Source organism: Taudactylus pleione, unplaced genomic scaffold, assembly GCF_031769625.1.
Source record: "Taudactylus pleione unplaced genomic scaffold, aTauple2 ptg001470l, whole genome shotgun sequence".
NCBI lineage: Eukaryota > Metazoa > Chordata > Amphibia > Anura > Myobatrachidae > Taudactylus > Taudactylus pleione.
In genome coordinates, this window is record NW_028285868.1 from 350,545 (window position 1) to 364,217 (window position 13,673).

General features: G+C 41.4%; 1 protein-coding gene across 1 annotated transcript; it reads left to right on the top strand.

Annotated features, from left to right (window-relative positions):
- Positions 1–5,740: 5,740 nt before the first annotated feature.
- Positions 5,741–6,676, top strand: LOC148442535 (olfactory receptor 1G1-like). The gene has a single exon (XM_088463838.1). It carries the CDS (start codon positions 5,741–5,743, stop codon positions 6,674–6,676), a length of 936 nt encoding a protein of 311 aa, XP_088319964.1.
- Positions 6,677–13,673: the final 6,997 nt, after the last annotated feature.

Sequence of the window (13,673 nt, forward strand, 5' to 3'; positions counted from 1 at the left end):
CTTTAACCACAAGTCATCAGGTTATATATAACACATGGCTTATCTAGTATACACATTGTTCACAAATCATCACTGAGTAGCCCCAAATTGTATGTGACATACAATGTATTTAACTCAAGAAGCAATAATACATATCATTCAAAGGCAGCACCTGAAGTAGATATTTCTCAACCAAAGTGAAGTGTATAGAGTATCATGGTTATAGTGAATACTCAGTGCTTCTGCTTCTCCCCTGTGTGCTGTATTAGCAGTGCACAGGGAGTGAGAGCACAGTGAGATGATTCTAACCCTGAGGCAAGTAAGTAAGTAATGCTGGATCTGCTTTTGAAGGGAAACACATTCACTGCAACCCCTGATGGAAAATCAGCACAGGGCAGGCATATGATATGTGTCCCACAATAATCTATTTACATTCTTAAATTGACAATTGGACCACTGCAGGAAAGAATATTCCTATTTGCTTTTTAAAGGGAAAATCAAGAGATGTCTGGATTTTGCTGTTGTGTGTAAATATATATATATTACAAATGGAATTTTTGCAATTATTAATGACTGTGCAGATAATCTTCTCTCCTGTGTATTTGACTTAATATTTTGTGTAAGAGAGTGTTTTGCAAGAACCCAGGTGCTTATGTTAGTTTCCCAATATTGCACCTGCGGTTCGTGAAAACAGACAGCTGCTAGTGCCTGCAATAGTACTAGAAAGATCAAAAAGAACATGTCTTAAGTGCCGGTGCTCAGGTTAAAATGAAATTCACATAAAAAATGCATTCTTCCAAAAAGAATGTGTGTGACAAGGGGACGGTTTCTATATGTATAAAAAAAACACTTATTACATAAACGTCAAAAAAAGGGAAAAGACATTTAACCATAAAATGAAAATAATCTAAATATGAGATGTTAGTAAACAATATATTAGTATATTCAATATCAATTAAAATGTGAATGTCTCTACATGTAGCATCACTCAGTTTGCAGAAAGCGTATTCAACCAATAGAGTAAGTATTGTTCTCAAAGCGTTTCAGTTAGTAGGTGGTGTAAACTTAATATGAACAATAAAGTCACTCAGGAACTAAGCTGTGCAATTTCTCCATCAGGATCTACTGAAATGTCCCAAACATACCTTTACTATTGGGGTCATCAGTATTGCTGTTTGTTGTAGGTTGAGTCTCCAAAGTACTTTACGTTGAACAATAATGTTACAGGACTGATATCCTATGTGTCACCAGATAACATGTCTGGCCAGATAACCGGAAACAAAGGCCCTGATTCAGAGATAGATGATCTGAAAGAGCGCTCGCTCTGAATCTGGGCGTTTTGGGTTTTTTTGCGTGGCCTCCTGGCCGCTCGCATAGCTGTGGGTGACCACCCACAGCTATTGTGAGCGGCCAGGATGATGGTCGTGATGGTCAAGACCATCGCGACCATCGGGGCTTGCAACGAGAACCTTGTGGTAGGGTCTCGTGGCCGCAAGCCCCAGAGAGCTTTCGGCTCTAATAGAGCCAGAAGCTCTCCCACTGACATCACTGGTGATGTCAGTGGGGCCGCCCACAAATGGCAGGTGTTCACATGGGAAGGCCTCCGTTTGTGAAGCCACCCCCCGCCACGCCTACAAAACGGGGCGAGCTGTCGATCAACATCGACAGCCGCCCCTTTTGTAGTGAGCCACGGAGCAATAGAATTTCTCTCTCGTTCCGGGGCTTGCACACGTGTAGTGCGGCCACTGTGCGTGCGCAGAGCACACCATTGACCTGCTTGTGAGCGCTCAAGCGCTTGCAAGCGGGTCTGAATCAGGCCCAAAGTTCAGTTGGTTGATGGTAGCAATTAGTTTCATCTGGCACCCAAATATAATAAAACAGCAGTGTTGATTCGTTTCTTCCATATCAAAGGAGAGAGAGAGAGAGACAGAGAGAGAGAGAGAGAGAGAGAGAGAGAAAGAGAGAGAGAGAGAGAGACAGAGACACAGAGAGAGAAAGAGAGAGAAAATTCATATAGAATTGAAACTTAACAATAATTTGTATCCATAAAATAGTAGCAGCACTAATATTACAAAAGGGTAATTATCACTCTACATAAACACATTAACACATAACGTGTAGAAAAAAGTGTGTCTACCTATAAGTAAAAAAGAGGGGATGGATCAAAATATACAAGGGTATAAGTGAATAGAGTGTAGAGCACACAATTAAAAGGTCACTCGCAATCTTCAATGACCAAAATAATTTCCCTAAAATATTATGTACAGTGGAGTCTATCATATGCTAGAGATGTAGGGGAATAATAAATACAGATCTCAGAAAAAAATTAATGCAAGGTACCAAGATAATTCAAAACCTATAGCACTGTAATAGCAGTCTCACTTCTGCTGTCACTTCCGCGGGGGCCATCTTCCCTGTACTGCGCATGCACAAACGACAGGAAAATTGCCGTGGTGGCCATTTTCCTGTCGTTTTTACATCGCCGGACCCCAGCACCTATGTGGAATTCCGGAGAGGTAAGTAATACTATGAGTGCAGGGTGTGCGGTGCGGGGCCCCCCTGGACCCAGAGGTCCATGTGCCCCGCACACTCTGTACCCATTATAGATACGCCCCTGTCTCCACAGTAATCCAAATAAGGCCCCGGACACACTGTATCAACACGCTACAGCATGTTGTTACAGTACACTAATGACAGTTCATGGAGAATGAGCTATCATTAGTGCTGGGCCGCGAGCCAATCAGCGGTAGCTTAAGATTAGCGGCCGCTTATTGGCTGGGACCCATGTGAGATTAGTCAATGAGCGGCTCCTCCACGTGGGTCCCAGCCAATGAGCGGCCGCTAATGTTAACCCGCCACTGATTGGCTCGCGACCCGGCACTAATGATAGCTCATTCTCCCTGATCTGTCAGTAGCATACTGTAACAACATGCTGTAGCGTGCTGATACAGTGTCTCCGGGGCCTTACTTGGATTACTGCAGAGAACATTGTGGGACAAAAGGTGAGTATTGGATCTTTTATTCAGGTACTTCCATTGGATACTTTACGTTGAGAAGGGGACGTGAACATCTGGGAGCAGGTGAGTATGTGTGAGTGTGTTTGGATGTAATAAATCTTTATTTTCATGTGTGTGTGTTTTGTGTTTTTTACACATTTCTTTACAGGTGAACTACACATGCCAGCGGCCCCTTAATGCCCCGCATGCTGGTACTTGTGGTTCTCCAAGTACCAGCATGTGGGGGAGGCTTGCTGGGACCTGTAGTTCCACTGTAAAGACAATGTTGCTAATTCTATTTTTAACATTACACCTACACTATCAACCCGCCACCCACGCCCAGAGGTGGCGGGGATAGCCTCCCGGCTATCAGCCTAGGTCAAGGGTGCCCTGGAGAGGGCGACCCGTTTATTGGGGAGGTCCCCAACTCCCCAGGGATCCCTGGCCTGGGCTGACTAGTGGTCAGGGCTGATCCTTCGGCTGGGGGGCCCAGTGAAAGGGCAACCCTGGCTGTGGCATCAGCCCCCCGCTAGAAAGGGTCCTGGAGCTGGTTTTAAATACAAGGGGAACCTCACGCAATTTTTTTCTCCCTATATTTAAAACCAGGTCTGGCCCTGATGCCTGGTGCTGGTTCTTAAATTACTGTGGAACCCTAAACATTTTGTTCCCTGTAATTTTAAGAACCAGGACTGGCTGGCAAGTCCGGGGCTGGTTAAGCTTTAGGGGGGGGGGACTATGTCATTTTGTTAAAAAACTTTTAACCCATTTTTTTACAGCCTACGACACGAGTAGCTTACACATATCTCACTGATATATGCAGGCTGCTTGCTTGGGATAGTTTTGCAGAGAAAAGCCAGAGCAATCTCGGGTGAGTCATCTCCTGCAAAATCTGCTACTCAGGGGAGAAATCTCGTTCTGCTTCACCATCGGCCATCTCACTCTCAGCTAAACTCACATCTTGGTAAATTTGAGAGTCTCAGGAGCCTCAAATCACCCGAGTCTCAGTGAAGTTAATCGAGTTGAAAAAAAAGCAAACTCTCCCAGACTCGATTCTTAGTAAATTTACCCCTTAATGTTCTTGTACCCCCAACTTCTGAGTCCATATGTTCCCATTGTAGCCTTACCCCCTATCCTCCCCCAGCGTCCTTATGTCCTAATTGTAGCATTACTCCCCACCCCCCATTGGCAATGGATGCCCCATTGGCATTACCCCCACCCTCCTGTATCCACAGTTCTCCATTGTACTTTTACCCCCACCCAGATTCCTTGTGTCCATATGTTCCCATTGTAGCAGTATTTGTGTCACTATTTCTCTGTTCGTGTGACACTATGTTATGTTATACTACTGTTTCTTACTCTCCTTTCTTTTCCTTTTCCTCCCTCTCCCTTTGCCCCTCATTTCCCATTTATCCCAATAGCCCAATACTGTACTGTACTGAAAAACAAACACAGGAAAGGGATATGCCCGCTCTCTGTATTACCCATATTGTACATTGTACCAGCTAAATGCAATACGAATTAAAGTCATAAAATACATGTACACAAAGCAGAAACACAATTGTTGTTGCGCACTAACAATAGTGTACTGTACATCTGTTTGTGCAGTATCTAGAAAATAATAGCATGGGGATTTTAATATTAAAGCCTAATGTCAAGAAATAGGCCAACAACAATTGTCTTCCTGGGTTTTCATCCCATTTTCAAGGTGTTTGAGTCCACGGACTGATACCTTCTGTTTCAGGTTCATTTTTGAATCTTTTTTGCTTTATTCTGGCCCTAATTCAGCACTTCTGGTTGGGAATTTAATATTGACTGGGAGATAAATGTACGTATGGAATGGTCATCCTGTGTTTCTACTGTCGCCCCGCTACCCTTCTCAGCCCTCCCTTCCCTGTCCCCTTCCATCTCTTCCCTTTTTGCTGCAGATACCATGTTGGTGTACCCTCTACTAGGTATAACATGGCATATGCTGTGAGCTTGCTGAATTTATAACGCATTTGGATATGAGGAATTCCCCTCCCTGCTGTCTAGCGACCCCCTCTACACGATTCTTTTTCCTATTTTATTTTTATTCTTTCCCTTTTTCTCTTCTTAGAAAAAAAAAACATAATATTGTAAATTATCTGTGGTCTTACGGAACAGTATCAGATTATAGCAGTTTGTTTTTCTCTGCGCTTCTCGTCATAGGTCAGTTTGTCTGTCTTAATGATCTCTCTTCTCATAGAAATACTTTGACATGTTTCTTTTCTTTATTCTTTTTTAACATCAATAATATTTTATTTAAAATTTTGTAGGGTACAGAAAGAAAAAAAAAAGGGTAAAGGAGGAGGTAAAATTGGGGAAGGGGGTACAAAGCATATAGTTATCAATATTCTTTTCTTGGCACTATCGTATTGTTCCAAATACCTCTTTTTCTCAATAAAAAGATACATATAAAAAAACAAGTAGTAGAAGGTTAATAAAGTATAGTAAATGTTTACGACTTGTACAGTTCTCAAGAGGCAAATATCTTCTTTGAAATTATAATTGACCCACTGAGACTTTGCAGAAGTTGGTCTGTAAATCACAGCTGTGTGCACTTGGGAGAGGGGAGACCTGTCTTCCGGGGCTAAAATGTTTTAGATTTAAATATATCGGTAGCGAGAGCTTATTCCCACCTGTTAAAATTAAACTCCATTGTTCCTGCTGTATTTTTCAGATTGCTATTCCTATATGTACTGCTCTATGTCAGTGTGTATCACAGTAGCCTAAGCCTAGAGGGGAATATGACGAAGAACCTCACAAATATTACTGAATTTCTTCTCATTGCTATATCAGATCTGCCACAGATCATACATGTTCTCTTTGTGGTCTTCCTCCTCATCTACCTCATGACCCTCATCATAAACCTTCTGATTATTTTCTTGGTCCTCACCGACTCCCAGCTTCATAACCCAATGTATTTCTTTCTTGCAAACCTGGCTTTTCTGGACATGTCCTACTCATCAGTCACTGCTCCAAAGATGCTCTTCAACTTAGTCACTGACAGTCGGTCAATATCCTTTCCTGCCTGCATAGCTCAAGTCTTTTTCTTTATCTACTTTGCCAGCTCAGAGCTCTTCTTGCTGTCTGCCATGTCCTACGACAGATACACTGCCATCTGCCACCCCCTGCATTACACTCAGATCATGTCCAGGAGAGCCTGCACCCACATGGCATCAGTGGTTTGGGTTCTTGGCCTTCTCTACGCCATGGTCCACACACTGTGCTCACTCAGGCTGACGTTCTGTGGTCCATACACCGTCCACAATTTTTTCTGCGACCTGCCCCATCTGTTCCAGATCTCTTGTACTGACCCTTTTATAAACATCTTAGTGATATTATTCGTAGGCGGAATTCTCGGGCTAGGAGCCTTTGCTGTCACTTTTGTCCCATACATTCGTATCCTAAATAGCGTTCTCAGAATCCAGACTAATAGTGGGAAGTTTAAAGCTTTCTCGACTTGTACATCGCACCTTACTGTGGTCTTTATCTTTTATGGCTCCATTATATTTATCTACTTTGTTCCCTCCACTAGTACTCTATCATTTTTAAACAAAGTGGTGTCGGTGACATATGCCCTAATTAACCCCTTGCTTAATGCCCTGATCTACACTATAAGGAACAAAGACCTAAAGACAGCACTGAGGAAGGCATTTCATGCCGTACACTGGAACAAATAATAAATAAACCTTTATTATTGTTCACTTGCCAAGCTGTCCCAACAAAGCAGCACTCCTGAGGCTGGCATTAACATCCAGAGCCTCTACCATACACTGAAACTATGAAATATATATCCATGGACAAGCTTCATGAAATATATTGTATTTTATGTATTTATTCGTAATTGCTCAGATAAATTTACTTTTGTGTACATGTCTCTTCTGTATCCTTATTATGTTGTTTGCAAATACTGTAAGATAATGTGACATTGCCATTTTACCACAAACACTGTCCAGTCGCAACTGTGCAGTTTTTTACAGCCATCTCTACGCTATCGTTATGCTGTCATGGAGAGTAAGTAGACACACTTATTAAGTAATATACCAGCTCTTCCTTCTTCTGACCCATGTTCCAACTCCCATAATGATGTCTTGGCTGAAATTATAGGTGAATATGTCTCAGCATGCCAGCAGTAGACAATGGGTCTGCACATATGACATCTTGGGCTTCTAGACACAACTAGCACAAGTCTCCCACAGAGGGTTTAGTTGGTTGGGGGGTACATGACTAATGCAGGGCACCCAAATCAAGGTAAAGATCATTTATGATTCCCCTTGTGGTGTTACAGCCAGTTATGACCACCTGATGAAGAGCAAAGTTCTAGGGATGAAAATATGGAAATGTTCTTCAAAGTGATCCCTGAGCTGATCAGACTGGCTATGGATGATCAGAGGTCACTTTATGAGTAGTTCTTGTTCTGAGACGGAGTACAGCAAGACATAGACATTTGCTTGCAGCACACAGCTCATGCAAATGGGAAAGAGTTAACCTGTAAGTGTTTTAAGAGAGAAAACCTACATAGATGCACAGGCACAGTCATACAACTTGCAAATAATGTATATATTTCCTTGCAACTGACAGCAATATGAGTACTGTACACTGGATACATAACATCTAGTCATATACTCTCACAATATGATCTTCTCTTGTCTTGTAACTGTTCCTCACATTCTTCCACCAGAACAACTTAACTTTCCTTTGTCATACAGTGATTAGCAATGGTTGGGGAGAATGAGTAGGCACATAAGAACAATGATACCAATACTACTTCCCTTCTGTCATTTTGGGAGGTGTCAGTGAAGTGGACAAGCCTGTAGGAATGTGTGTCAAGGTGGAAGGCTATTCTCGATGTACGGAAGTCATGCATTGTGGTGTCCATTCCAAAAGGTGAAGAGCAGAAGGTCAAAAGAGTCCAAATAAATTCACTGGTTGAGCTTTCTTTGGCTTAAAAAGGCTAATTAACGTCCAGGTAATGCATGAAACATAGCACCAGTCATCACGTTGCCAATCCATCGTGTGACCCAAATGGTGAAAAGAACAATACACATTCTTAGCAGAAAAATCCCATTTCAGTAGGTCTCTCTGTCTATGTGAACATGTTACTCGTTGTCTTTAGATGCCCTTTTTGCCTGTGGATTGAATCACCATTTACTGAATAAAGTAAAGGTCCTTTCCATTTTGAGAACCAGGTAACTTGAATGCCTTTGACCAAATTATCCATTTTGTATAGAGAACATTCAAGCCCTCGCCATGGACAAGCCACGTTACTGAGTATGCAAGATATTTAATCATTAATATCTCTGAGTGACCACAATGGTCAGTGCTGTATAAGAGAAAACTAGATGGATATATCTTCCTGATTAAATCAAAGCAGGTTATTGTTGTAGATCTATTATGGCTGCCTCTAACAACTGATAGCTGATAAACTCAGTCTTTCCCTTGGATCATTTTTGACATCATTAGTTCTCTGCTATATTTCCTTCTTTGGACCACACCTGAGACTGGGGAATGACATAGCCTCCTTTAGCCTTCTCTTCAACCTGTCTCTCTCCATAGGCACATTTCTATCTTTCTGTATAATGCATGCATCTCACCATTTCCTCTCAGCGACTCTCTCCAGCTACTGTCCTATTGCTCTCCTCCCCTTTACTGCTAAATTACATGAGCAACTTGTGCATAAATTCCTCTGTCACTCCATTCTAAGCTCTCAGCAATCGGGCTCTAACATTACTCTGACTGCACTCACAGAAGTGAGAATCAACAAACTATTTACAGTGGTCACCTCACCACACTTATCCTCCTGGTGTCTCCGCTGCTTTATGAACTGTTAATCCCCCTCTTCTCTTGCACATCCTACACTTTATTGGTCTAGGACACAATTCTTTCCTGGTTCATTTCCCACCAATCAAATTGGCCCTTTAGTATCTCTATACCTGGCAAATCCTTCCACTTCCGCTATTCTGTTGGGATCCCTCTACTGTACCCATCTTCTGTTGGGGAATTAAGTCACTCATGGTCCTCCAGTACCACCTCCTTGCTGACAACACCCAAGTCTACCTCTTCTTCCCTGATGTCCCCCATTATGTACTATTTCCTGTAACCAACTGTATTTCTGCTACCTCTCCATGGGTGTGCCAATGCTACCTAAAGTTACACGTCTGAAAACAAAGTTATCATCTTTGACCTCTCCCTCGCTATCCATTACACTATACACCATCTGCAGTCTCCCAAGCCTGCCGACTAGGTGTCACACTTGTTTAATTCCTCACATCGAGTCTCACTCTCTTAGACGTGCCAGCTTTACTTTAAAAACATTGTATTAATACACCGTTTTTTGAAGATGCTATTAAAACTCTTATTCATTAACTCATTATCTCCTGCTTTAAATAATGGAACCTACTCATGTTTTTTGTTTTGTTTTTCACTTTTTATTTGTGAGGACACCAGTAATATATATGGGTCACATGTAAAGCAGGAAAAAACAATGTATTCAAGGTCCACCTATTTCTTTTAAAAAAAAAAACGGATAACATAGGCCTTAGAAAGCAATAAGAAGAAAATAGTGGTAAGAGTTGGGGGTGGGATGAGGTTGTCAGGGAATGGGATCAAGGATCAGAGTGAGGCATGTGTAGATATTGGATCCAGAGAGACCTCACATTAATGGAAGTAAGGCTGTGGGAGTGGGAGACTCTCTATGAGTTCACAAAGCCCATTTCTGGTGAAAGAGGTCTGGTCTATCATGAAGGTATTTAGGTAATACATCATCTTTAAATGCATTTGACACGTCAGATACATTTTTTGACCATTGAGTGAGAAGGGGGTTCCATCCACTATGTGTGGGATGCAGTCATAGACTTATCTGCTGATAGAATATGGGAGACCAATGTAGTTGAGTGTCTTGATATATCTTGGGAAAGGGGGGGGGGATAAGAATGGAGTCCATTGGTTCTTAGAGAATGGGGCTTCGTACACAGGAACAAGGATTGTGATCTTCCTCGCTTGTACTGAAGACTTTAGATGTAAGTTACAGATGGTTGGCTAAAGCAGAGAGCCACTTACAGTATGTTCTGTTGCATCCAGCTTGCAGAGTTTTATTCTTAAATAATCAAAGTACCTGTCCACACAATTAAGTAATAATTCATCCTCTCTGAATTCACTAACACAATGTTCTCCTGGGGAAGTGCACCCAAGAAAATTTATAAATAAAACAAAAAAGAAAATGAACCAAGTATTCTCCTATGGGGTGCTCACATATTATGATTTCTACATCTTGCAGTAAATAGTAATTTGTATATCAAATAAAATTTCACTGGATTCAATTTAAAACTTTACTGTATATTTTAATCTATATAGATAAAAGTGATCTCCTTTCGGCGAAATAGGAAGTAAAAGAAAAAAAATGTGAAAAGTGAGTCCAATATCACATGTTCAAATGACACTAAATAGAAAATAAAGTGTAATAAAACTGTTGTTGTCTCATTGAGTGTAATAATTTATTCATCACTTCTTTGGGTGTTTACGCCTGTGGGTAATTTATAAACCTTCATTACATTACTTCATACCCGTATTTATTCATAAAATGCTCATCTGTATTCCAATAAATCCAGCGGCGGCTCCTACTCTCTTAGATGAGGGGGGCTGCCGCTGCCGAGAAAGAAAGGCTACAGAAAACTACACTCACCGACTCCTGTCCTGTTCGGGTCTCGGCACCTGCACTAACAATCTCACAGACGCTGGGACCGGCGCATGCGCACTAGCGGTGGGGAGCCATGCATGCTCATATCACCAGCTTCCAAAGGACTGCATTGTCTGCAGCCCCTAGGAGCCGGGCAGGGCTGGCCGAAAGGCAGAGGAGTGGCTTCCTACTGGAAGCCGCTCTCTACTAATAGCAGCCCGAACTGGCAGTCCCAGGGGGAGGAGACTGCTCCCCCTGAGACTGCTTGTTGTTTAAGTGACTGGACATGGACTGCACTGGCTACATTGAGGTGGCTGATTTTACTGGAGGGGCTGCAGCCTCGCAGCACCTTGGTAAAATCGGCCACTGAATAAATCTATAAATTATTCTAATATTCTGATAAATTGCTCATAAAAGTTGTATATAAAATAATAAGCTGCTATTTTCCATTGTTCAGAGTGTGTGTGAGAGTCCCCTTATACATTTACTGTACATGAGCATTGATAATATCTCTCTCCATATACCAATTATTTGGTATGTACAGCATTGGGAGGGGTTACACACACAATAATAATAAAAATAATAATAATAATAATAATAATAACTAGCTTATTCAGTTCTGGCATGGGTTACACACACATAATAATAATAATAATAATAATAATAATAATAATAATAACTAGCTTATTCAGCTCTGGGAGGGGTTACACACACATAATAATAATAATAATAATAATAATAATAATAATAATAATAATAATAATAATAATAACTAGCTTGTTCAGTTCTGGGATGGGTTACACACACATAATAATAATAATAATAATAATAATAATAATAATAATAATAATAATAACTAGCTTGTTCAGTTCTGGGATGGGTTACACACACATAATAATAATAATAATAATAATAATAATAATAATAATAACTAGCTTATTCAGCTCTGGGAGGGGTTACACACACATAATAATAATAATAATAATAATAATAATAATAATAATAATAATAATAACTAGCTTGTTCAGTTCTGGGATGGGTTACAAACACATAATAATAATAATAATAATAATAATAATAATAATAATAATAATAATAATAATAACTAGCTTATTTAGTTCTGACACATCTGACCTGAGGGACTATACTGGTATCATTATAGCTTTGATGCAAGTGAATTCAATGTTGTCACTTTCTGTCCCATTTGTGTAGACATTGTGGGGCTGATTCTTAGTAGCAAGCAAAGTGGCTACCGATGCCTGATGGCGCGAAAGCCAGATTACTACCTTATGCTAATGTGAGATTCCGTTCAGCTAATGCGAAGGACCGTGCGTCTGCAAGCTGAAACCCATAGCGCCCGTTGATTTTACGCAATACTCATCATCAGTATAAAGATTGAATTGTTATCTTAATAATTGTTATTGTGCACCGTACAATAGACACATTTCTTTTCCTTTCTTGTAATTCCTGCAAACAATTATATTCTGTATCATTCGGCAGCACCCCCTAATCAATAAACAATTTGGGGTTCCCTATTTATTATTGATGTGTGCAGATGTCTCTATCCCTTTGTGTCCTTATAGTCCATTCCCCGTGCACAAGACAAACAATTCCATGCAGCTTTAGAGACATGCCCATGACGCTCCCATGAAACTCCCACAAGTCAGGTTGATTCCATGTGATTACATTATTCCCATACAGTTGCCATCCCGAAACGCGCAATTTCACGGAAAGACAGATCCGGCCAAGTTCCATACCACTCGGAATAGGACGGACATACACTACAATGTGTAAATTCACACCTGCACATGTGCTGCAGGCAAAGACTCGCCATTTGCGTTCCGTGTTCAGAGATCTGATTAACTTGTATTCAGACCTAGTATATCTTGTTATAATTGTAAGTGCCTGGAAATGGGCTCCATGCAAGTGGTCATCTAACAAGTCAACCACGGACCACTTCAGTGCCAAGAAGTCAAGTTTCTGCATCATGTCTCACTCGCTCAGTGCCAGCACCTGGGTTATAGAGTACATTGCCCCAACCCTTCCATCGGAGCATCAATGGGCAGCGTAGAGGGTCTCTTAGGATTTGCATACACCAGCGTTGGAGCCTCTGGCAGGTGACTCTTCAGTGCTTGGAAGCTATTGTACAGTTCACCTATCTCCAAAGGGTTCATGTATGGCCTTATCTTCTTCTCCCAGCGGAACAAGGAACCCTTTGATTGGTAAGTGGCTTAGTCATCTTTCATTACTTTGGTACAAATCTCATGAAATATCTGCTGAAACCCAAGAACAATCTCGCCTCCACCAACGCCAGGGCTTCAATCTTAGCTAGGTTGGTGACTAGTCCTTTGCTTGCTGACAATGCAGCTCGTGTATTTCATTGGCTTCTGGGAAACTGACATTTGTCATAAAACAGCTTCAGCCACAAGGGGCAGTCTTTATGCGCTTTGAGCAGTCTGGTTGTAGGCATAAAAAGGCCAAATCAAACACACACCAGCAGTACATGGAAATTCATGACCCAGACCTCTTGATTAAGGAGCCACTGGAACTTTGTGGGTGGTGGGTGAGGGACTCAGACCTGTCCTGAGGCATCATCTCAAACTGGTAGGACACCATAAGACATATGAAAGCAGTCTCCTCTCACTCATATATATCTATCAAGTCCTTTTCAGAAAACCACTGAATCCTCTGTAGACAGTGTAGACTTCATCCATTCGGGGAACTGTGAACTGGTATAGAGTAGATCTTTTGTTAAACATCTGGGTGTCAACAGATATTTGGATGTGTCCATTCTTTCTGGAGATGACTATGAGAAGAACAAAAAGACTCACTGACTCCTTTGTGGCTCCTTCATTTAATAGGGCATTGAAGTGTTTTCTCACATCTTGAGTAACAGCAGGCGATAACTTCCTCTCTCTGAATGGCCTCTCCTCTGGGAACATGTTGGGCTCTATTCATCTCCCAGCACCAATAATTCTTGGTTAGAAGAAGAATGTCACAGT